This window comes from Heteronotia binoei, chromosome 1 (genome assembly GCF_032191835.1).
Source record: "Heteronotia binoei isolate CCM8104 ecotype False Entrance Well chromosome 1, APGP_CSIRO_Hbin_v1, whole genome shotgun sequence".
Classification (NCBI taxonomy): domain Eukaryota; kingdom Metazoa; phylum Chordata; class Lepidosauria; order Squamata; family Gekkonidae; genus Heteronotia; species Heteronotia binoei.
This window is the reverse complement of record NC_083223.1, coordinates 215,807,486-215,833,095: the sequence shown is the minus strand read 5'-3', so window position 1 is coordinate 215,833,095 and position 25,610 is coordinate 215,807,486. Positions and strand designations below refer to the sequence as shown.

At 42.5% G+C, this 25,610-nt stretch overlaps 2 protein-coding genes across 2 annotated transcripts in view; one reads left to right on the top strand and one right to left on the bottom strand.

Moving 5' to 3' along the window:
• Positions 1-19,706, top strand: part of ABCG5 (ATP binding cassette subfamily G member 5) — a 37,872-nt gene extending 18,166 nt beyond the window's left edge. Inside the window, exons 6-13 of the mRNA XM_060246741.1 lie at positions 387-526; positions 1,474-1,603; positions 5,443-5,659; positions 6,041-6,246; positions 6,371-6,509; positions 9,302-9,487; positions 18,421-18,536; positions 19,361-19,706. Coding sequence (XP_060102724.1) covers positions 387-526; positions 1,474-1,603; positions 5,443-5,659; positions 6,041-6,246; positions 6,371-6,509; positions 9,302-9,487; positions 18,421-18,536; positions 19,361-19,554 — 1,328 coding nt within the window. The 3' untranslated portion in view covers positions 19,555-19,706. The remainder of the gene's footprint in view (positions 1-386; positions 527-1,473; positions 1,604-5,442; positions 5,660-6,040; positions 6,247-6,370; positions 6,510-9,301; positions 9,488-18,420; positions 18,537-19,360) is intronic.
• Positions 19,163-25,610, bottom strand: part of DYNC2LI1 (dynein cytoplasmic 2 light intermediate chain 1) — a 40,681-nt gene continuing 34,233 nt past the window's right edge. The window contains exon 13 of the mRNA XM_060246611.1: positions 19,163-20,668. Within this exon, the coding sequence (XP_060102594.1) occupies positions 20,606-20,668 (63 nt within the window). The 3' untranslated portion in view covers positions 19,163-20,605. The remainder of the gene's footprint in view (positions 20,669-25,610) is intronic.

Sequence of the window (25,610 nt, the reverse complement as noted above, 5' to 3'; positions counted from 1 at the left end):
AAAATATAAATAAATAAATATTATTGAACTGACTTTGGTTTTGACAACAATTTTGAACTGGGAGGGCATTCACAAAGGATAACTAGTGATGGGCGAAGAGCACTTAACTAATATCCTGCATGTTCCCCATCAGCCTTTTTCTGCTTTCCAGTATTTCTGGCCTTGACTGGAGGAAGGAGAATAATTAGGGAGAATGTAAGGTTAGGCAGGGAGAAATGGTGAATGGGAAAGGGTAAATCCTATTTCAGTCCAATGACTGACCCTGGTAAAGCCCTCATCCTTGCTTGAGTACTATGAGGCTAACACAGATTTAGGAATCCTCTATTTGCAATTAAAGCACATGGATTTAGCTGAACTTCCAGGAAGTATTCCTGCTGTTTTCACAGAGGTCATGTTGCTAGACGAACCAACAAGTGGTCTGGACTGCATGACAGCCAATCAGATTGTATTGCTGCTTTCAGAACTTGCTCGAAAAGGCAGGATAGTAATTATTACAATCCACCAGCCACGATCAGAATTTTTCCAGGTAAGAAATATCAAGACACAGATTTCCATTCTGTTAGGCTTCCATAGAAGCTATATTTGAAAGAAATAATGGGATAGATCCAGCCTAGAGTTGCCAGCTGCCTCCCCGCAGCCACTTGCAGGTGATGGTGGGGGGTAGAGTTGTCAGATCCAGGTTGGGAAACTCCTGGAAGTTTGGGCATGGAGTCTGGGGAGGACAGTGACTTTAGTGGGGTGCAATGCAACAGAGTCTACCCTCTAAAGTATCAGTTTTCTCCAGAGGAACTGATCTCTGTAGTCTGGAGATGATTTGTAATTCCAAAAGATCCCCAAGTTCCACCTGGAGGCTAGCATCCCTATGAGACCACTAAGCAAAGTTTGACACTTTTCTAAGGAATCTTTCTCCAATTGAAAAGACTTTTCCTCCAAACATAAGAGCTACTTAATTTGTACAGAGGCTCCTTAGCTACAGCACTGGCTAGTCGCACCCCAGTATGAGAGTTATCAGAGAACATTGCTGAAAATCCAAGGTTCTGGGGTAAATTGTACTCCTATCCTATCATCCACTGACCAAAGTTTGAAGGTTTCCAATAACATGTGGCTTTCCTTCAAACAGAAGAGCCACTTGACTTAGAGGAAGCTGGAACTACATCTTGAAGCTCACTAGAGGACGCTTCATGAACACACAGATTTCCATATGTGCAGAGGTGTTTCACTTCTCTGATTCAAGGAATGCTCCACAGAGAAGTGCTGATGACTGAGCCCTTCGGAGATCTGAATGTATCTGAGCCCTTCAGAGCTTTGGTTTTCCACTTTCCTTTATCACAAACATTAATTTGTAGCCCAAGGCATACTTTCTTGGAGGGACTCTCCCCCCCCCCCCGCCACAATATGATACACTGTGCATTTTCAAAACCTTGTTCTTGTTAGAGTTTTTCACATTAATGTATTTCTGTTTTTCCCAAAAAGGTATTTCATAAAATTTGCATCATGAGTTTTGGAGAATTAGTTTTCTGTGGAGGGCCATCAGACATGATTGCATTTTTTGGGGGTTGTGGTTACACTTGTCCAGAACATTCCAACCCCTTTGATTTTTATGGTAAGCATTTCTAAGCTGGGTTTTTAAAAAGAGCTGCTTCTAGCCAAACAAGTTGGAGGGAATGTTTGGGTTGGATTCCTGGGCAGACATCATTTATTCTGCCTCTTCCTGAGCAAAACAATTACATTCAGTTGTTTTTCTGTTTTTGAACGTTCCCTTTATCTACAGCAAAACAGGAGCTATGCCATTTTTCAAAGTCTTGTGGTCTAATGCTTATTTTAAGCAAATAGTCTGAACATAATAGCGGGAGTAGTGCAGAAACAAATCAGGATTTTATGATGCGAATTTTAAAAAGGATTTCTTTGAGTAATGTTGCACACACTCTCCATGTTTGTGCTAAGAGTTTAGGGCAAGAGGAGTATAACATGCATTCCATAGTTCATTTATATAGAAAATCTAGAATGAAGAAAGGACAAGTAGAAGACCCGTGAGACTTGTGTGGTGTGTTAACTCTCCCCTTGCCTTGCTGCACTGCCCACTCTGTGCTGGCCACTCAATGGCCAGCCCACTTGCCTGTTGCACAGCTGCCTTTGCCTGCCTGGCTCAGGAGGCAGCCCCTCTTCCTTCTCCTCCCACCTACAGCACCACCTCCTCCATCTGACTAGCTTATGCAGTGGGGGGCAGCTCCCACTCTCCTTGCCTCCTACTCCACCTCTGCCCCTGCCTAGGCCATGCAGGAATGGTGATGAGAGTTCCTGCTCCTCCCCCCTATGCCTTTGCAGTAGCAGGAACAGGAAATGGGACCAAGGAAGGCAGCCCTCAGAAGGGGCAGCACACAGCTCGAGTGGATCTGCTCCATCCATTTCATGCTTCTCATGAGAGGGAGCATGCCCTCCAAATGATGGTCATTTTCTCCTCCATAGTAAGATGTATATATATTCAGATCTTTTTTGCTAAACATCTTTTGTCTCAGTACCTAACCCCAGTTTGTGGATTTAATGATCTGCACTCCAAGGTTCCAGTTCAGAATTACATGTATGATAATGTATAGCCTGATCCACAAATCATCCATATACATGGCTAAATGACTAAATGTATTTATATGGATAACTTTAGATATAGTAAGTATCTAAGAAACATTGAAGAATGAGGGAAATCTATGGCATATAGCCTTTTCTGGATATAAGCTCTATAGGCAGGACAGGGAGGGATGTGTTGAAGGAAGTGTTATGCTGTGCATCAGAGAGCATAGAATCCAATAAATTTGAAAACACTGGGGGATTAACTCCTCAACAGAAGTGACAGAAAGAACTGAGTCAAATTTAGGTGATGAGAGTTGAAGTTCTATACCTAATTGAGAAATTAAAAACTAATAGATCTCTAAGTCCTGGTGGCATATACCCAACAGTTCTCAGGAATTCAAAAGTGGGATTGTTAATCTACTAACCCATATTTGGGTCACTAAATTCAGCCGCTGCACCAGAAGACTGGAGAGTAGTAAATATTACACTGGAGAGTAACAAATGGTTTTTAAACATTTTTAAAACAGGAAATTATAGGCCAGTTAGTTTAATGTCTGTCCCAGGTGAATTAATAGAAACTATAATCAAAGATAGAATTATTAGGCACATAGAAGAACACAGGAACAAAGTCTGTTCAGGGAAAATCAGCGTGGCTTCTGCAAAGGGAAGTCCTCCCTCACCAAATGTTTAGAGTTCTTTGAGAATATGAACAAGCATGTAGATAGCAGTGATCTAGTAGACATTATATACCTGGACTTTCAAAAAGCTTTTGGCAAGGTGCTTCACCAAAAACTCTTGAGGAAAATTAGTAGTCATGGGATAAAAGGACAGCTTCTCTTACGAAATAAAAACTGGTTAAATGATAGGAAGCAAAGAGCAGAAATAAAGGGAAAGTTTGTGCAATGGAGGGAAGTAAGCAGTGATCCCACAAGCCAAGGATTGGTATTGGGGCTAGGGTTGCCAATCCCCAGTTGGCAGCAGGGGATCCCCTGGTTTGGAGGCCAGTTCAGGGCCATCAGAAAGTGAGGGGGAAGGAAATGTCTGCTGAGCATTCTATTATTACCTATTGAGACCAATTCCCATAGGGTATAATGGAGAATTAATCCGTGGGTATCTGAGGCTCTGGGGGGCTGTTTTTTGAGATACAGGCACCAGATTTTCAGCATAGCATATGGTGCTTCTCCTCCCCAAGTTTCAAAAAGATTGGGTCAGGAGGTTCAATTCTATGAGCCCCAAAAGAAGGTGCCTCTATCCTTCATTATTTTCAAATGGAGGGAAGAAATTTAAAAGGAGTGTGGTCCCTTTAAAATGTGATTATCGGAACTCCCTTCAGAGTTCAATCATGCTTGTCACATCCTTGCTCCTGGCTCCACCCCCAAAGCCCTCAGATATTTCTTGAGTCAGACCTGGCAACCCAAATTGGGGCTGATGCTATTTAATAAATAATTTAGGGGTGAGTAGTGTAGTGGCCAAGTTTGCAGATGACACTGAATAGTCAGGCTTGTGAAAACAAAGTATGACTGGAGCTCCAGGAGGATCTCTCCACAAACTGGGTGAATTGGCAACAATGTGGCAAATGAAGTTCAGTGTTTGTAAATACAAGGTGACACACATTGGAATTAAAAAATCTCAGCTTCAGGTATAGGCTAATGGGGTCTGAGCTTGGTGAGAAAGAGAGGGGAAAGATCTTGAGGTTGTGTGTTACAGTCGTGAAAGAGGCAAACCCTATGTTGGGGATTATTAGGAAAAGGACTGAAAATAAAAAGGTCCTTGTACAGATCTGTGGTGCAGCCTCATTTGGAATACTGTGTGCATTTCTGGTCACCGTATCTCATAAAGGACATTGCAGAGCTAGAAAAAGTACAGAAGAGGGCAACCATGATGATTAGGTTGTTGGAGCACCTTCCCTATGAGAAAAGAGACAACTAAGGGAGAACATGATAGAGGTTTATAAAATTATGCACTGGGTAGAAATAGTAGACAAAGAATTGTTTTCTTCCCCTCCCAAAATACTTAGAACTCAAGGGCATTCAATGAAGCTGATAAACAATACATGCAAAACAGATAAAAGGAATTACTATTTTGTATAGTAAGTAAATAAAATGTGGAATTGGAATTCACTGTCACAGGATGTAGTGATGGCCAAAGGCATAGACAGCTTTAAAAGGGGATTAGATAGATTCATGGAGTATAGGTCTATCAGTTGCTACTAGCCATGGTAACTAAAGGGAATCTGGTTTAAGAAACTGAACCTCTATGTTCAGAGGCATATGTTCAGAATCCCAGTGCCAGGAGGCAACACCAGGGGAAGATTTCAGCTTCTATGCCCTCTTGTTGGATCTTCAGGGGAACTGGTTGGCCAGGCCACTGCGTGAGACAGGATGCTGCACTAGATGGACCGCTGGTCTGATCCAGCAGGGCTCTTCTTATGTTCTTAATGTGGAAAAAATGGCTCCAGGCTTGATAATTTTCTGACGGGCAGGTAAATTACAAAAACTTTGTAGTTTCAGTATTTGATTATGCTAGCTCTGCGTTACAGGGGAAGAAAGCTCATAAATGGAGGAGATATAGTAGACATGGCCCCTTGTTTCTACGTGTCTGCCCTATGAAACCTGTGTTGTGTAATACTGAGGTGAAATAAAGCAAGGTCACTCAGTTCACATTTCTTCATCTCCTCTGTGTGATTAACTGTCTTAGTCAGTTAATCAAATTGATGTCTTTATAACCAAAGTTTTGTGGGGGTTTTTTAAAGCATCGTCTCTTGAGCAGATAAATGTCTGTGCGTGTGCGTGCACACACATGTATAATTTAAGATGAAGAGTAAAAATGCATTCATATAAATTAGGGATTATTGCAATGGTATTGCATTTTTTTCAGTGGATCTAACATCAGTTGACACTCAAAGTAAAGTGCGCGAACTGGAAACATACAGCCGAGTCCAAACTATATCCACAGCCTATAAAAGTTCAGAAATCTTTTGTAAAACTTTAGAGGCTATTGAAGAAACGAAGTGCAAAGTGAAAGACCTGCCACCTATACCTTTTAAATACAAGGACTCGCCCAAATCTTTCTGCAAACTATGGATTCTTTTGAGGTAAGTGCTCACCAAACAAGTCAGTGGCCATGAATGCAAGCCGACAGCAATGAAACCTCTGCCCTCAACCCCAGTATCCCACCACTGAGAAATTGAGACACAGGAGAAGAAATGGTGGCTGGGGAAAAGCCTTCACTTTAGCATTTTCCCATGTCTCTATCGCATTTGGGACAGAGCTTACAGAAAATTCCTAGAACATTACCTGGAAATCATTTCGTATCTTCCCCAAACTCTCCCCTTCCCAAGTGTCATACTTGGCATTCCAAGTGTCTCCTGGCATTTTCCAAGGCAGTGCTTGCAACCCTAATGTAAGGCCAATTTCAAAGCAAGCATATCTTGGTCTGGGTTGGAAGCAGTGCAGTAATGCTTCTTCATTTTCAGGAGGACAACAAGGAATTTCTCCAGAAACAAGGCTGGGATAATCATGCGGCTTTCCCAAAACTTATTGTTTGCCCTTTTCATGGCATTCTTCCTCCTGAGGCTGAATGATGACCTTCTTAAAGGAGCAGTGCAAGATCGTGTAGGGCTCTTTTACCAATGTATGAGTGCTCCACCATATACAGGAATCATTAATGGTCTGGCCCTGTGTAAGTTTCTACATTCTTATTGCTAACAAGTATAAAAAAGGACTTCCACCCAAAAAACAACGCTACTAAAGAGATATATGTGCTTTATCTAATAATGGCTAACTTCCCTTTGTATACATTCCAGTTCCTGCATTACGGGCTGTGGGAGACCAGGAAAGCAAAGACGGTTTATACCAGAGATGGCAGATGTTGCTCGCCTACATACTTCATTTCTTGCCCTTCAGTGTCATCAGCATAGCACTTTTTAGCATCTTTATATACTGGTAAGTGCTTGGCAAATAAGCAAATCTTCTTGCATATAAATTGCTACTTGTCAAGAATAAGACTTGTGCTGTTGTCAAATAACACTTTGCTTTCGTGGAGATTTAAACGACAAGAATAATGACACTGTGGATTTCATTCTGTCACTTGTTCCCATGATAAAAAATGTGGCCCTTGGCCTAAACTCATTACTGGGTAGTAAAGATTGGTTTCCACATTTGGTAAACTACATAGTACCATCCTTTGGGGTATGCACCACTTGGGACTGAAAAGAATCATATTTTTTATTGCATGCCCACGTTAAAAAAAACCCCAACCCTCTGCTTTGGCCCTCTGCATGATATTCTTCTGATCCACTGCTGGATTTGATTCTCACCAACAAGGAAGAATTGATTGAAGTGGAAATAGTGGGCACCCTGGGCAGTAGTGACCATGTGATTTTGGAATTTACAGTCTTAGGGAAGGGAAAAGCGATACGTAGTCAGACTTATAGGTTGGACTTCAGAAAGGCAAACTTCGATAAACTTAGAACTATGCTGAGTAAAATCCCATGGTCAGAAATACTTAGGAGGAAGGGGGTTCAGGAGGGGTGGGAGTTTCTTAAAAGCGAAATACTGAAAGCGCAATCACAGGCGATTCCTATGAGAAAAAAAATGGGAAAAGCCTAAAGAAGCCGAAGTGGCTCCATGGACAGCTCTTTAAAGACTTGAGAAATAAAAAAAGACTCTTTTAGGAATTGGAAGGAGGGCCTTATAACCAAGGATGAATATAAACAAATCACCAGTGCTCATAGAGAAAAGAAAGGAAAGCTAAAGCTCAGTATGAGCTTAGGCTGGCCAAAGACGCTAAAAACAACTTATGTTCAGAGTAAGAAAAAGAGCAAGGACATGGTAGGCCCATTGTGAGGGCAAGAAAGTGAAATTGTAACAGGTAATGAAGAGAGGGCGGAACTGCTCAATTCCTACTTTTCCTCAGTCTTCTCTTCTGAGGGAAATGTTGCTCAACATGGAAAAAACAGAACATATAAGGAGGGTATGAAGTTCCAACCTAGGATCAGCATAGGGATAGTACATAAACACCTAGTTTATTTAAATGAAACTAAGTCCTCTGGGCCAGATGAATTGCATTCAAGAGTTCTAAAAGAGCTTGCGGATGTAATTTCTGGGCCTCTGGCTATTATTTATGAAAATTCTTGGAGAACAGGAGAGGTGCCAGAAGCTTGGAGGTGGGCAAATGTTGTCCCCATCTTCAAGATGATCTGGGTAACTACTGACCCATCAGCTTGACGTCTATACCTGGAAAGGTTTTAGAACAAATCATCAAACAGTCGGTCCTGGAACATTTAGAAAGAATGGATGTGACTACTAAGAGCCAGCATGGTTTTCTCAAGAACAAGTCATGTCAGACTAACCTGATCTCTTTTTTTGAGAAAGTGACTACCTTGCTGGATCAGGGGAATGCTGCAGACATCATTTATCTTGATTTCAGTAAGGCTTTTGATAAAGTTCCACATATTAACCTTGTTGACAAGTTGGTAAAATGTGGTTTGGATCCTGTTACTGTTAGGTGGATCTGTAACTGGTTGACAGATCGCACCCAAAGAGTGCTTGTGAATGGTTCTTCATCCTCCTAGAGAGGAGTGACAAGTGGAGTACCTCAAGGATCTGTCCTGGGACCTGTTTTGTTCAACATCTTTATCAATGATTTGGATGAAGAAACAGAGGGAATGCTTATTAAATTTGCAGATGATATGAAAATTGGGAGGGGTTGCAAACAGAAGAAGACAGAAACAGGATACAAGATGACCTTGACAGGCTGGAAAACTGGACTAAAATCAATAAAATGAATTTTCACAGGGATAAATGTAAAGTTCTGCATTTAGGTAGGAAAAATCCAATGCATGGTTATAGGATGGGAGAGACTTGTCTTAACAGTAGTATGTGCGAAAAGGATCTAGGGGTCTTAGTAGATCATACGCTGAACATGAGTCAACAGTGTGATGTAGTGGCTAAAAAGGCAAATGCAATTTTGGGCTGTATCAACAGAAGTATAGTGTTCAGATCACATGATGTGATGTTATTGCTTTACTCTGCTCTGGTAAGACCTCACCTGGAGTATTGTGTTCAGTTTTGGGCACCACATTTTAAGAAGGATATAGACAAGCTGGAATGGGTCCAGAGGAGGGTGACGAAAATGGTGAGGAGTCTGGAGACCAATTCCTATGAGGAAAGGTTGAAGGAGTTGGGGATGTTTAGCCTGGAGAGGAGTCAGCTGAGAGGTGATATGATCACCATCTTCAAGTACTTGAAGGGCTGTCATCTAGAGGATGGTGTAAAATTGTTTTCTGTGGCCCCAGAAGGTAGGACCAGAACCAATGGGCTGAAATTAAATCAAGAGTTTCCGACTCAACATTAGGAAGAACTTCCTGACCGTTAGAGCGATTCCTCAGTGGAACAAGCTTCCTCGGGAGGTAATGGGCTCTCCTTCTTTGGAGGTTTTTAAACAGAAGCTAGATGGCCATCTGACAGCAATGAAGATCCTGTGAATTTCGGAAGAAGTGTTTGTGAGTTTCCTGCATTGTGCACGGAGTTAGACTAGATGACCCTAGAGGTACCTTCCAACTCTATGATTCTATGTTACTAGTAAATGATCAGCTAACAAAAACCTGTTTCCATAGTGATCTCATTTATTTGCTCAGCCTTCCTCCCTCACCACCCAATACCTAAGTGTGGCTGAAAAGATGGAATAGTAATAATATTGCTTCTTTTAAAAATACACACTTTTATCTGTACAGGACTGTAGGATTACACCCAGATGCTTCAAGTTTTGGATATTTCTTTGCTGCGGTTGTAGTACCCCATATAGTAGGAGAACTGCTTACACTTGTTTTTCTTGGGGTAATCCAAAATCCCAATGTGGTCAATGGAGGAGTAATGCTACTTACCATAGCAGGAGTCCTAGCAGGAAGCGGACTTGTAAGGTACAGTAAAGCATTACCTACAAATTGGGTTTTTAATAATATGCTAACAGGAAGTCTTTTTTGATAGCTATGAGAGCACAGATGGATTCTCTGCTGTGTTCCTTGGGAATATCATCTATTTATTTTTGAAGTCAAAAGAAGAAAGTTACAGAATTCATCTCTTTTTTCTCTATCTTCTTCTTCTTGTTCAAGCTAATATCGTGGCTCTAACAGGTAGTACTAATAATTCCCCCTTTCATGAAATCCTGTTTTCATGATGGGGTGGGGTGTGGGGAATAACTTCAGTGTTACCATGGAATTTAAGATTAAAATTAGCTGTTCTGGAAAATGCTGCTAAAAAAGTACTTCATTATCAAAAAGTCTTCCCTAGAGATAGTAAACAAGTGCACAGGTGAGAGGGGGTGAAATCTTTCCCAAGCTTATCCCTCTGCAAACATTCACTTCTGGCACTTTTCTTGCAGCTGGACTCCAATAGCAAAAGAACTGAAATCAATAGTAATGGAAATGCTTTAACACTGGTTGACTTCCAACTCAGGCTAGAATTAGATTTTATGGTGGATGAGGATCTGCTGTTTTCAGTGGCAACCCTGTGTCTTAGGTGGAATACAAGTCAACCAAGTTAATTTTTTTTCATTACTACTGATTTCAGTAGGATAGTTATGTGTGTGACTAAGTTTTGTCATTTAAATCCATGGTATTTAGAAGTGCTTAAAGATGGTGTCTTGAAATACCAGAGATGATCAGAAAATTTATTATTATTATTAAAATACATGGTAACTTACAGGAAGAGCTCTAAAATAAAGTATGTTTGGTAATTGTACTGAGGAATAAAAAATCTAGAGGGAGAACTTATAAAAGGGAGGAGGGGAGGCAAGCTGTATGAACATTTCTGCAGTTCCAGAGTACAGATGAGCACGGATCAGGACAATGCATTTCAGTATGTGGTTCATGGTGTACCCAGTTCATGAACCATGAGCAGCCACAAGCCTTGGTGGGGCTAAACAAACCAGTTCAGTCCATGATGCTGTAGAATGCCCTGCCCCAACTCACATGGGATCTCTGGCTGACTCTCCTCTACCTGCCTTCCAAGTTTGGTGCCTTCCGAAGAATGTGCCCCCAGAAAAGTGCTTTTTGGAGAAATAAGAAAATGTTGTAATAAAGATAGTAACACTGCCAATTAATGTATTATAAATCTTAAAGTTAAAAAAATTACTAAAATAATCCAATAAGATCAAGGAAAGAGCATGGAGTCTTCGTTGGGGTCTCAAGAACAATCCAGCTAGTGAACTTCATAATTCATCAAAATTCACACGAGAATCTTAGGTATAATGCCTTGTTTTGGTTCCCTTCATCACTGAACAATTTTACAACAATGTCTCTTATTATAATCTTTAGAGTCTTACAATATCTTATAAGTTTTGTATGAATATCCACTAGAATAATTATGTCCTCATCGGTTCAAATAGCAACTTGCTTGTCTGGTGTGGCTGGGGTGTCCACCAAATAACCCCCAACAGCTTGGCAGGTACCCCAGCTACACCAGACAAGCAAGGGAAGCTTGGCCATAACTCTCACGGCCCTCCCCCTGAGGGCTGAAACATGCAGGTCCTGATCAGAGCACACCCATCAACGACAGTGAATTCTTCTGCTCTGCAGAGGGAAAGAAACACCGGTTGAGCTGACTGGGCCACTCCCAATTCTCCAAAGGCAGATTTGGAATGACAGAACATAAGAGAAGCCATGTTGGATTAGGCCAATGGCCCATCCAGTCCAACACTCTATGTCACAGAGTGGCCAAAAAAATTATACACACACACACACACATATATATATATCGATGGTGCGGTCTCATTTGGAATACTGTGTGCAATTCTGGTCACCGCACCTCAAAAAGGATATTATAGCACTGGAAAACGTCCAGAAAAGGGCAACTAGAATGATTAAAGGGTTGGAACACTTTCCCTATGAAGAAAGGTTAAAACGCTTGGGACTCTTTAGCTTGGAGAAACATTGACTGTGGGGTGACATGATAGAGGTTTACAAGATAATGCATGGGATGGAGAAAGTAGAGAAAGAAGTACTTTTCTCCCTTTCTCACAATACAAGAACTCGTGGGCATTTGATAAAATTGCTGAGCAGTCGGGTTAAAATGGATAAAAGGAAGTACTTCTTCACCCAAAGGGTGATTAACATGTAGAATTCACTGCCACAGGAGGTGGTGGTGGCTACAAGCATAGACAGCTTCAAGAGGGGGTTAGATAAAAATATGGAGCAGAGGTTTATCAGTGGCTATTAGCCACATTGTGTGTGTGTGTGTGTGTATATATATATATATATGTGTGTGTGTGTGTGTGTGTGTATGATGTCACGATGTCACGAGTGACATCATCACACCAGCAATGTCAGGAGAGGATTCCCCTGCCAGCCCACTGCGGGCTGGCAGGTTAGAGACCCCTAAAGCAGGAGACCCACCCCCTGTGAGCAGCCCTCGTTGAGCCAGTCAGACCACTTCCAAGTCTCCAAAGGCAGATTCTGAATGACAAAAAGGCAGACATCTCCAGAGTTTCCACAGGGGTCCCTCAAAGTAACCCCACACCACCATGGCAGGCACTCCTTGCAAGCAGCAGAACCCAGTGAGGCATATCCACAACACTCCCAGACCCCCTCAGACCCAAATGCATCAGTCCTTTGGATTGACCTACCCCTACTTGAACTTACTGGTTATTCACCATTAGCACCACACATTGTACAGTTAAGTGATCACATGTTGTGCATAGTACAAATGCAATGGAAAGGGGCTTGCTTGTACAGGCAGATGTTCAATGAGGTAGGTGTTGTTCTGAAGTAGATATTGTTTCATGAATTAGGTGTTGGGTGAGGGAGCCCCCACCCCCACCTGGCAGAGGTGGCCATCCTTCTACCCAAGTTCCAACGGCACAACCCTCAGGCTGCATGCTGGATCACTCAGAGAGGAAGAAGAATGGAAGGGATATGTAGGGGACAACAGGAGGCCCAGACCTTACCCTGTGAGGTCCAGAAAGGGTTAGCCCAGCAGGGGGAGGTCAACCTTGAGGACGGCCATTTTGTTCACTCTGTCTGAGTCCAGGTGGGAGTGTTGGAACTGAGAATGTCTCCCTGGTGGGAGAACGCCTGCTTGTTCTGGATGCTGGTGGGAGGGCAATAGAGGAGACTCATGGACATGCAAGATAGGTCAGGCCATATGGCAGCATTGCATGACCAGTACTTCAGAAAATTGGCAGAAGAGAACTCAGAGGACTTGGTAAAGTACTCCCTCACCATAACCTCTAACAGATCTTCTGCCATTGCCTGCATGGTATCCCCACCACTGTTGACCTCCCAGTTCACCACTGACAGCCAGTCGCATGGCCTCTCCCTGGTTGTGCTCTTTGAGTCAGAGGTGTTAGACTGCAGCTTCTCTTCCCCCACCTCTTCCCCTGTTGTTCCTTCTGGCTACATCTGTTGGCCTGTAGCCTCTGTTTAAGATCACTGAATGCTATCCTTAAACTGTATGGAAATTAGCACCAAATTGTTTTAATCTAATGTTTAATTTAACTGTTTTTATTGTTATTCTATTATGTATTGTGAGCCCCCCTGAGCCTGCTTCAGCAGGGAGGGTGGGATATAAATAAACTAAACTAAACTAAACTCTGTACTTCTTTGCAGAGTTCATGCTTTCATTGCATGCGCTCTGCATTCTGGAGAGCAATGCTGCCTTTTATCCAGGGGTCACACATTCAGCCCTGCTTATACTCCCCTTTCTTACAGAAGAAGAAGTCTGCAGATTTATACCCCGCCCTTCTCTCTGAATCAGAGACTCAGAGCGGCTTACAATCTCCTATATCTTCTTCCCCCACAACAGACACCCTGTGAGGTGGGTGGGGCTGAGAGGACTCTCACAGCAGCTGCCCTTTCAAGGACAACTCCTATGATAGCTATGGCTAACCCAAGGCCATTCCAGCAGGTGCAAGTGGAGGAGTGGAGAATAAAACCCAGTTCTCCCAGATAAGAGTCCACACACTTAACCACTATACCAAACTGGCTCTCAGAGAGGATGCAACTGGTGGTGATGGCCATCTGCAACGTCTCTGCCAAAGTCCTGATCGGTGAGAGGACACTTGTCTCCTTGGGTCCTGGCTCCACTTTGAAGGCCAGCACCTGGTCCAGCCTTTGAATCAGGGGGATAACTTGCCTCAGGCTAGATGTATGGGCACAGAGCATGTTGGTGGTGTACTGGAAGGGCTCAAGGACATGCACCATTTGGAAGAGGGTCAGCCAGTCATTGGAGATGATGCTGAGTTCTTCTTCTCCAGTGTAGGATAGTCATGGAGGAAATGACATCCTGCACCATGCTCTTCTGCTCCACAAAACATGCGATCATGGCATAGGTGTAGTTCCAACAAATGGATAAGTCCAGGATGAGCCGGTATTCATGTTCATCCCCTCCCCCTGCCTCTTGTGCAGCAGATGGACAGACTTGATGCTGTATGGGAAGTGGGCAGCCAGGTGCTGGCAGGTCTCTAGCAAGGATCACATTTCAAGGTTGGCAGCATCACAGGTGACCTTGAAAGTGTTCCACTGCTCCAGAACTATCCTTCACCAGCATGTGAAGCATGTGCACCAGGCAGACAATGCTCTTGAGGTGTGTAGCCTTCACAGCTGCCAGCATCTGTCACCATGTAGCCATGGACAATGTTGTTGCTACTCACTACTCTCTCAGAGTTTGGTGTAGTGGTTAAGAGCAGCTGACTCTAATCTGGAGAACTGGGTTTGATTCCCCACTCCTCTGCCTACAGCTGCTGGGTGACCTCAGAGCTGTTCTCTCAAAAGCACTTATCGAAGAGCTCTCTCAGCCCCACCTACCTCACAGGGTGCCTGTTGTAGGAAGGGGATTGTAAGACACTCTGAGTCTCCAAGTGAAGGGCGGAGTATAAATTTAACCTCCTCCTTTGTATCACAATGGCAATGTTTTATAATAATAATAATATTTTATTTATATCCCGCCCTCCCTGCCGCAGCAGGCTCAGAGCGGCTGTGCCATGTGGTCTGCATCCATCCCGAGCATGGAGCAGAACCACTTCGGAGCCTGGTGGCAGGACCATCCCCTCCTGGGGCCTTGGCTGTGCCCTGACAGTCTGGACCGAGAGGTTCTCTGGTTGCCACCGGTGGGTGGTAAGGGAGAGGTCAACATGCTGCTGGCTGCTCCAGAATGCATGGTTCTGCCTTGTGCTCTAGAGAGCTCAGCCTTGACCATCACCATTGTGAATTGGTGCATGGGGGGTGGGGGAGTGGAATCACTTGGCTCATGGTCCTCTGCTAGGGGACAGAGTACCAGGAAGCCAGATGTTGCAGCAGCCAGCAAAAAGCTACTTCCTCCACAAGAGAGAAGGGGTTGCCATTAACTGCAATCATCTTGCTAATGAGGTGAGTGACTTCTTCCCTGGGTCTTCCATATAGCCCCTCTGGATGGCACTGTTGGCATCCCCAGGAGAATGACATCTTGGAGGGTGACATGCCTTGATATCTCACCTGTGGCAACCCAAGTGCACTGAGCCTTTCTTGGAGGGACCTTCTGTTCCCCTTCTGCTTTTCCCTGCTGAGAGGGAGAAGGGCTTTTCCTCCTGCTGGCTGCCACTCTTTCCTCCGGTGGGAATATAAAGGGGTGTACCCTTTGCAGGCACCTGTGGATGACGGAGAACAAGTGTGGGGGGTTTGCACCCCTCAGGACATGGGTGTGACACACCTGGCACTCTGCCACACAGGGGTCGTTGGGGAAGGTGCAGAAATGTTTCCAAAGTGTGGGCTGGAAACAGCCACAGAGGGGTATACTTGAGGTGGAAACAGCTGCAGGAAGTTGTGATGTGGAAGGGGAGGATACATCGCTGCCCTCTGAATCACTGCTGTCAGAGTCCTTCTCTCCAAAATGCATTAGAAACAGCTGGTATCTGAGCAGTGCTGAGAATACTACAAGGGTTGAGCTACAACAAACAAAATTTTATCAAAAGAAATATTTATTACTTTTTACTTATTACTATTTATTACACAAAATATAATTAAAATATTACACAAAAATATAATTTAAAACATAGTATCTAAATATCAGGTACATTAAAAATAATCGAGAACAAGCTTTACCTAAGCTGTAATAATTTCCCATACAAAGTTGATAAAAATGTCAAATGACTGACACAAGACCATACAAGTTTTGGCCACAACAGTGGTCATTAATACATAACATATATCAGCTCTGTTTTTCTTCCCCTCTCTCTTTTGGGAGCAGGATTACATGCCACATGGGAGGTATTGCATCGTCCTTTCTTTCCATCATACAGCTAATCCTATAGTGACAAATGCACCATTTGATTTCATTTTCTGGTTGATAACGTACACATCTGGGACTATTTGAAACTATGTACCAGGTTAGTGGCATTTGCTTTTCTGAGACTTAAATGTTCATTTGTACATTTATAAAATTTAGCTAATTTATAATTTTTGATTTATAGATTATTATATCAATGAAGATGTATGTGTGAGTACAGTTACCATATGAAAGGATCCAAGGTCTGCCTTATAAGCTTACATCAAGCCACACAGTATATGAGGTGCAAATATTTTTTGCAGAATTTTCCAGTTCCCCCCCCCCCCAAAATAGAATTTATGATGCTTATAACAATTTGGCTTTTGTCTTCCCTGTTGTATTTCCAGATAACACCACCTGGTCAGGATTATTTTCTGGATGTGTTTCTAAACACAGTGTATTAATGACCACTGAGGAAGGCTTTTGTGGCTGAAACCTGAATGGTCTTGTGTTGGTCATTTGACATTTTCATCAACCTTGTATGGGAAATTATTACAATTTATGTAAAACTTGTTCTCGATTATTCTTAATGCAGCCTGATATCCAGACCCTATGTTTTTAATTATATTTTTGTGTGCACATTGTAATAAATATTTCTTTTGATAAAATTCTATTTGCTGTAGTTTGGCCCTTGTAGCATTCTCGATATATTTTGGACTGAGTTTGTTTCCAACTTCCTTTGTCTGGGCAGTGGTAACAACTCTTTGTTCTGTGAGGAGAGCCCCAAGAACAGATCAGAGAAAGGAAGCTCCTAGACCCCTGGTGATTCCCTGCTAGGGCCAGAATAAAGTGGGCTGGCAAGATGTGTTTGGTGCCTGGGATGGCGGCCTTGGTATGGGGAGGGGGGGGCAAAGGATTGCTTTCCTCCGTAATGAGCAACCTTTGCACCCACTTTCACCCTCGTGACACAAAGGTATCCACAATCAGGAGGGTATTGGTCCTCAGCCAAGGCACCCAGTAACTGAGCCCCTCTGCTTGGTATAAGCAGAGAGACAGCATAGCTCAGAGCCTTGAGTCCATTAACACCCAAACCTCAACTGGGAGAGTAGTTTACCATCAGGAGGGTATGGGTCTTCATCCAAAGCACCCAGTAGCTAAACTCCTCTGCTTGGCATGAGCAGAGAGACAGGGTGGCTCAGAACCCTGAGTCCACCTAACACCCAAATCCCAGCAGGAGAAAGTTGACAGTCAGAAAGAATAACGTCAATGCCTCTCTGCATAACTGCCAATAGCAGAGAGGTGTATGGAGGGTATATATAGCATTCTGATCCCATAGAGCAAAATGACGACTCTGTTATTGGCAGCCAGCAGTACCTGTTGAGCTTTGGAGGGCTCCAATAGGTGTTTCCAAGGCTGAAGAAGTTTGCCCACCTGTTACTTTGAAGTTCTGTGAACAAGCCACGACAAACAGCACCAAAGTTTGTGGAATGGTCATGCTATTCATTCTTTCATGGACATTGCTTTGTGAATGAAGAACTGGCCAAAATTCATGATGAACTTTAGTTTGTGAGCCACTGTACCCATCCCTATTCCAGAGTTCAAAGGGCTTTGATTAAAGGTAGTGCCAAACAGCAAATATACTCTTTGACTTGAAGCTTTCAGTTAGTGTCATAACAATCTTTAATTTAATATTTTGGCTTGAAGGTCATGTTTGCTGATAATTTATCTATAAATTTATAATTGGGAGAAAGGATAGTCTATCAGTAAAGTGTGGAAACCTTTACTACATAACAAACAAATACAATTACATTATCCTTCACTTGCTTTGCAGAGAACAGGAAATTCTAGTGTTGCCAGCATAATGACATCTACGTAGCACAGATAGAAACAGACTTTCCTTCTCAAGATTCTCGTTAGTTTTATCAACAGACTTACTATTGACGCTGACAGCAAAGATTGGCAAAACGTCTAAAGAGATACGTTTTTATCAACAAACATGGCTTTCAAGCCCAAAAAATGTAATTAAAGATTAGCACATATATTCCTTAATGTTCTGCTTCTTCAAAGAAAACAACCCTTATTCCAAAGGCTAAGGCAGACAGAGGGATGAGAAGTCTGCCTTGAACTTCTCTTGCCCAATCTTCCTAGCCTGACTCATATGCAACATTAGACCCGGGTAGGGAGAAAAGTATCTGAAGAGATGAGTGCAGGAAGGTAAGGAGGCAGGCTGAGAGTCAGCTCTCATCCCTCATGTTCTCTGGTGATTTAAATAAAGAAAGAAACAAGACTCTCGTGCCCTTCCTCCACATTATCTATGAACATGCAAACGATAAACCTGCTTCCCTGTAAACTGTTATGCATTAATACATATATTTAAGTAGTCCAGTCATTAGCAGCTTTACTGAAGTGGGATACAAGTGTACCACAGACAGCACACATCCATGTAAAGATTTCAATTTCCAGGCAATTCATTATTGAACCCAGAAAAACAGTTAATACTTAAAACATTAGATGGAATTGAGCAGACTTACAGAAATCGGGGTGTTTAAAATTAAGCAGCAGAGAGAGATCAGCTGTGGCAAATGTTCACTGACTTTCATCTCATTTGTTTTGTCAGGAGCTTGGAAGACATGCCAACTGCTTTTAAGATGCTAAGTTATTTTACTTTCCAAAAGTATGGCAGTGAAATTCTCATTGTGAATGAATTTTCTGAATTAAAATTCACATGCGGTGGTAAGTGCTAAAAAATATTCCCTAATGTACATGTTGTTATGCAAAACCCACTTCTCCAAGTGATGAGATGTTCCAGGACCAGCATTCATCTAAGCGGGGTCCCTTTGGAAGACAGAGCGTTGAATATTTGTCCCATTTTTGTAGTATTTGCTTTACTTAAATGTATACAAGCACATGTGGTGGAGGAGGCAAAGAAGCATTCCTACAGGTCAGCAGAACCCCTCCCCCACTTCAGCTCCCAAAGTACCTGCACTCACCAGATGCTTTAACCAAATCAGTCAGTCTGCTTCGCTGGCTCTTCCTGCAGAGTGAAGCTCCCTTGTTTTAGCCTTCTGACACAAGGCTAAAACATTTTTGTTCACCCATGCTTTTAATAGAATTTTATCTCTTTGCTCTGTCATATTTATGCTACTTGATTTTTTGCTCTGATATTGCCGTTTTTATTGTTTGCTACTTCAAAATAGTATTGGCTTTATAGTTGCAGTTTTACTTTATTTTTGTCCACTGAATTATTTTCTTATGATAGTATGATAAATTGGATTTTTATTGTTCAGCTACATTGGGCAAACTTTGGAGAGAGTGGGATATAAATCTTTCAAATAAATAAATAAAATGACCAAAATGTGGACCAAGTAGGAGAATATGAGTTTACTAATCCAAAATGAAGTTTTCTTTGGCTGCTGACTTATCCTTGGGAATCTGTGCCCCTCTCAAAGTTTCCAAGCTGTTAACTCGTCATGTAGGTCTAACATTGTACAGCATATTCTTAAAACAAGTCAGAACTAACAACACAGCATCATAATGTAAACATACTCTTTTGCCAGGTCTTTTTAATGTTTCTACTGGAATTGGAGCATCTTGTCCATTCTCTCACGGGATTCAGTTCGTTGAAAGAAGCTATCCTGGAGCAGTATCCCGGTTCACAATTGACTTTTTACTATTATATGCCTTTATCCCAGCACTCGTAGTTTTAGCAATTATAAGTTTTAAAATAAGAGATATAATTATTCTTAGGTAATAAAAGTGCCACTAAATGGTTTGTAAAAGTGCTATTTTTATACTTTTTTTGAAGCTGAAAGTGCAGCTTGAACTGTGAAATCAAAGCCTTTTTCTGTTGTTGAATGACTAAAGACTTTCCATTTAGTCTTCCATTAACACTTCAAAAACAAACTAAGGAAAAAAACCCAGTTCTTTTAATTCACCTTAGAGAAATTAAATAGATGATCCAAGAAGAGGCAACTTGATGGTTATTTTTCTCTTTCTGTGATATCACAACCTGGCTTGCATTTTCAGTTATTCTTTTTAGGTTGTCTTAGGAACAAATATTAAGTATTACGACAAAAATAAGAAACTATAAATGCTATGGAATAAATTAAAAATCTTAAAGTTACCACATTCAATGTTAATTTCAACATTGCACTTTGCACTCACATTTAACACATTCATACCAATTTAGAAGTCTGTGAAGAATGGGGGGGTGGGGGGGTTGGAAGACCCACACAATATCATCTTTCCCTGCAGGATTCTATCAACTCTACACACTCTTTAGGCTGGAAAGAGGTTCCTACCTACCTTTTAAAATCAATGCTCAACTGTCTTGACATTATTTTCCTTCTGGAACATTCTTAGACCTCATAAAACTGTTTTGAGGGACCTTTACCTCTTTTGATTAATTGACAAAGTCATATGTTTAGTGATCCCTGCTTTGTGGGTGGCCCAGTTTTGCTACTTTTATTACACAAGTATCAGCTATGTAGAAAATATGATCAAATTGTTCCTCCATTCTGATTCCTCACACGCTCCCAGCTTATCCAGTATTAACTAATACAACATACATATACTGCTGTTTCTTATCAGGTACATCTGAGTTTCTTCTTAGTAAGAATGAGTGAAATGAGATATTCAGGCATAACCCACTGGTATCTATCATGAACTGATAACCACAATTATGATGAACTACTTGCTATATGTTTCTTACATATTTTATCAAATGTTCTCAAATCCAATGTAAAGGTACAAAATACAACATTAAAGTTGAAATCTGGTTGAAAGCCAAGTATTTCTCATAGTCAAGAATCAAACTCCATTTCTTTCCATGTCTTTGCAGCATTCCTTTTGTACTGTTCAAGTTCCTAAAATTAAAGCATATAATAATGGAACATTAATAGTCATTATATTAACAATTACACATCTATTTTTAATCTGAGCAGGCGCCATTTCCTCCTTCATTATACCAAAAACCTCACCTAGTTACACCATTAGGGGAAAGTTCAGTTCTTTGTATGCTGAAGGACTGCCAACAGGAAAGGGATTTAGTTGTGGTAAAGGTGAGAGCAGACCGGTGGGGAGCAAACTGGGTTGAGTTTGCACTGAAGGTATACAAGACATTTTCAGGGGAAAAGATTCCTTCTGACTGGCATTTAAGTAGTAACTTCAGAGTGATGTACTGAAGAAAGTTATTATGGCATTATAATATCTACCAATGCTAACTCCTATGACCCTTCCCAAAAATGATATAGTTTCTTATTTTAAAATGGGTATAGAACACCAATCTGGTATTTCAAGAATCTCTTTTATATTAAAAAAATACATACAAGTCCAGTAGTACTTTAAACACCAATCACATTTATTTCAGCACAACCGTTCATGATTCAGAGCTTACTTCCTGAAATAACTGTCACTGTTAGACTTTTAGGTGCTACTGGACTCCTGTGTAACTATGACAAAATAGGAATTCAGAATTGTGTGTAAATAGCATAGTATGATGCAGAATTTTACTGTTGTCACTATCTCCTCTTCTGACAGACTAAAACAAGTAGTTTCTCCTGGAAGGTATACTGTTTTACGTGAAGAAACCTTCAAAAGTTCATTTAAGCCCTAGTGCAGGCAAGCCCAATCTCACAAGCTAAGCAGGGTTAACTCTGAAAAGTACTTGGATGGGAGACCTTCTTGATATACCAGAAGTTGGGAAGGCAGGGAAGGGCTTTATTTAGCAGCTTCTCAGAATATCCTCCATGCCTCCAGTAGAGGTCAGTCACCAGAGGTTGCCATGGCTTCCAAGTGTGTGCATGTGCGGACACACACAAATATAAAAATACCCCCCAAAAGTTCATTTAAGGATTCTAGTTTATCCTCTCCTATACTGTCTCATGGTTTTGGAAAATATGTTGTTTTCCCATCAGACATAGGTCAAGAGGCCAGCAATTTACAAATATTTTTTATTTTCTCCCATGGAAAGGGTTAACAGATTGCTTTGCGAAGAATTTTGAAAATATTTACAATTCCACCACACATCTTAGGTTGGGAACAGCCAGTAGAAAAAGAATACAGTTAAAATGTATGTGTTTAGGAAGCAGAAAGCAGAAAGCAAATATTAGCCAAGCTTATGGCCTTTTATTGTAACATTTTAAATGATTTGTTCTCCTGGTTCATTATTCAGGAGATACACACTCCCCCATCTCCTGTTTGCCTTTTCACATACACCTACTTTAATTTCTCCATAAACACAGAAAGACTACATATCAAATGTGAGCCTCTCCCAGCAACCATGCTTCATTGGCATGCTTCCTCAGAATATTGGTTCTGAGTCCCTGAGATTTCTGCCCCAGTACCTCTGGTAGTTTATCCCTGTCTGACCAAATCCAGAGGTCTAACAGATTTTTGCTGTAAACTCAGGCCCTTAGCAACAAGAGGGGGAGATTGGGGGCAATGCTCCCCACAGAAGAGTACCATCCCCCCACAGAAAAATTCAACCCCCCCCCCCCAAATTAAAAAAAAAATTAAAAATCAAATGCAAGATTAGCACAGAGTTTCCAAAATGACCCTGGGCACAGTTAGGGAAGCTTCAGTCTCATTTTCTTTTTTTCTAGACAAGATATAGTTTTTTTAATGCAAAGCAAAACAAAATAAAATAGAAAAATACAAAAGGGAGTCTGAGATTCTCTCCTCCCTCCCAAATTCAGGTAGATAAGGAAGCCAGTAGGGTAACAACTGGCTGCGGGTAGGGGAGCTGTTCTGTCAACAGTTTTCAAGTCTCTTATTTTTTCCCTCTCTTCCCCTAGCTCCCCTACCCCAAAGGACTTTTAAATGCCCTGCCACTCAAAATTTTCTGGCTACACCCCTGTAGTTCCTCCATAATTCCATCGACCCTGAAGGGCCACTATCTGCTCTTTACACACCAACCAGGCATAAAGGGGACAGGTTGTGTATAGAAAGAGGCAGGGCCTTTGCCCATCCATCACACCCTCTATAAACAGTCCCAGTCCCGAACACAGTTATGCACACTTAAGAAATCTGAAATCACTGCGTTATGGTCAAGTGGTAGGAAAACTTAAATGGATTAATATAACAATAAAAACAAAAAATGCAGCACTTTTGAAATAGAATAAGCAAGCACAACAAGTCATAAAAAGAAAACTGTGTGGGATACACTAGCAATACTTGTAAATCAGTTGTAGACTTTGCAGGCTGTATGGCTGTGGTCTTGGCATTGTGAGAACTGACGTCTCATCAGCAACTGTGACTGGCATCCTCTGAAGTATAACCTAGAAAACTGGAGTTCTCTTAAAGACAGGGCCAGTGCATGGGGTTCTGCTGCCCACGGCAAAATCCTGATTTCTCCCAGCCCTGCGCGCCCAGAAACAACGCAGTGCCTTTCAGTTCTGGCTGCCCCGGGTCAAAGCTCTGCCGGACATTGTGCACCTCCTGCAGCCACTGCTGCTCCGAGCCCAGCAGCAAATTTGGCTGCACCACCCGCCCCAACATCCCGGGCAGGTGCCGCATCTGCAGCCCCCCCAGCCCCTGCACCAGTCAATCCCCCCAGCCCGGGTGCAGCACTCGGTCAAAGAGCGGACACTCCACCCCTGCGCGGACAAAGTCCTCATCCAGTGAGTAGGTGAAGACCTCTGCACCAGACCCTCCTCCTGCTCCTCTTCCTCTTGCAATGAGGGGGGCCGGGTCATCGCTATGGGGCCGGGAAGAAGGGAGGGAGGGTGACAGAGACCCTGCAAGGGAAGAGAGGCCCAACAAGTCGCGCTCAGCAGGGAAGGCTGAACCGGAGCAGCAGCAGCAGCTGAAAGGGGTGCACCAGCAAGTGGATGCTCCCAAGGGGGAGGCGGCGGCAGCAACTGGACCTCCCTCCCTCTCTGTGTGGGGGGCTGAGGTGCCCAACCCCTTTCCCACCCAGCCTGGTGGTTGACTTGTGGGGGGGGGGAGGCAAGCTGCCGGCGCTGTAGCGCCCATAACTGAAAGGCACCACATTGTTTCTGGGCGCGCAGGGGCTGGTAGAGTTCTTCCGGCCCTTATGTGCCTCCCCCCGCGAAGAGCTGGCACCCGAGGCAACTGCCGAATGTTGCCTTATGGATGCCCCGGCTCTGCTTAGAGAGAACTCCAGTTTACCAGAGAGAACTCAAGTTTTCAGGGTTATACCTTTGAGGATGCCGGTCACAGTTGCTAGTGAAAAGTCAGGTCTCAGAATGCTAAGACCACGGCTGTACAGCCCGGAAAATCTACAACTAATGAACTTCAGCTTTGAAAGTCTTCAACAATATGATACTTGTAAACCTTAATTATAAATATGTTGTAAATGAAATCCATCCTGTAACACACAGACTGTAATCTGTAAAAGCCACTATCAGACATCTTTCAGACCACTAAACAAATAGCAGTTTTATCTTTCAATTTCACAATCTGGTTGTACTGTATGTCATTCTGATTCTAAAAGCTATTGCTCTAGCTATGTTGCTTTATATACTTCAACAGCAACAGTTCAGGATTACTTGTACATTATTTTATTGCATCCATATCATTTTACTTTTCATTATTATCTACTACTTGCAGTTCAAGGACCAGCTATCCAAATGCTACTGAACTAAGGAAACATGTTAACATGCTCAAGTACAGTCTAGAGCAGAAGTGTCAAACTCATTTGTTATGAGGGCCGGATCTGACATTAATGAGACTTTGTTGGGCTGGGCCATGTTGGGTTGGGCCAAGCCATGTCAGGCTGAGCTGTGTGTGTACCTATTAAACATTAGATAAATATAAAGAACACAGAGATAGATAAATATAAAGAACCCAAACACAAATATATATTTTAAAAACTTAAAACATGCTTAAAATGTTAACACTCATTGGTCTTAAAGATGCTTTCTTTGTATTTCTCCCACGGGATCCAGGGAACTGGGCAAAGGAAGCACTGGCTCTTTTCTTCCTTCCCCAGGGGACTGGGGGAGAGCCTCAGCCAACAGAAGGAAAAGAGGCTTGGCTCAGTAGCTCTGCTGTACGATTGAGAGAGCCTGACAAAGCAAGCTCTCCCTCTCCCCCTTCCTCCCCAAGGGAGTAGCCTCAGCCAGTGGATAAAATAGAGAAATAGCTCCAACAAGGCAGTGCAAAACTGTATAGTGGACAATATCAGCCTACTTATCTGGGAAGTCTAGGTTAAAAATCCCCAGTCTACAAGGGAAATGGGCTGGATGAACTTGGTCTGGACACAAACTCTCAGCTGAATCCACCTCAGTGGCTTGTTGTTATTGCTTATTTAAATAGTTCACAATGCTTTCCTACTGAGAAAGACTGGATTATGAAGGCATGAATACTGTGAAAAGAGGGAGGCAAACCCAGTTGCACTCAGGAGAACCCTGGTGTAATAAGCCAGCAAAACACGCACATACTTCCTCTCTTTCTCTCTCTGTAGCAAAGCAAAAAGCTCATTCTTTGAATAAAACTCTGTTGGTCTTAAAGGTGCTTTTTATCTCTCTCATGTGATCGAGGGAACTGGGCAAAGGAAGCTGTGGCTGTTTCCCTCCCTCCCAGGGGATGAGGGGGAGGAGCCTCAGCCAACAGAAGGAAGAGAAGCTTGGCTCAGTAGCTCTGCTGTGCAATTGAGACAGCCTGACAAGCAAGCTCTTCCGCCCCCCCAAGGGAGGAGCCTCAGCCAATGGAGAAAACAGAGGATTTGCTATGTAACTCCAGTGTGATTGAGCAAGCCTGGTGAAGTAAGCTATGATGCAGAAGGAAGCGAGAGAAAGAGAGAGAGAAGGTAGTAGATTTGCTTGCGGGCCTGATAGGAGCCCT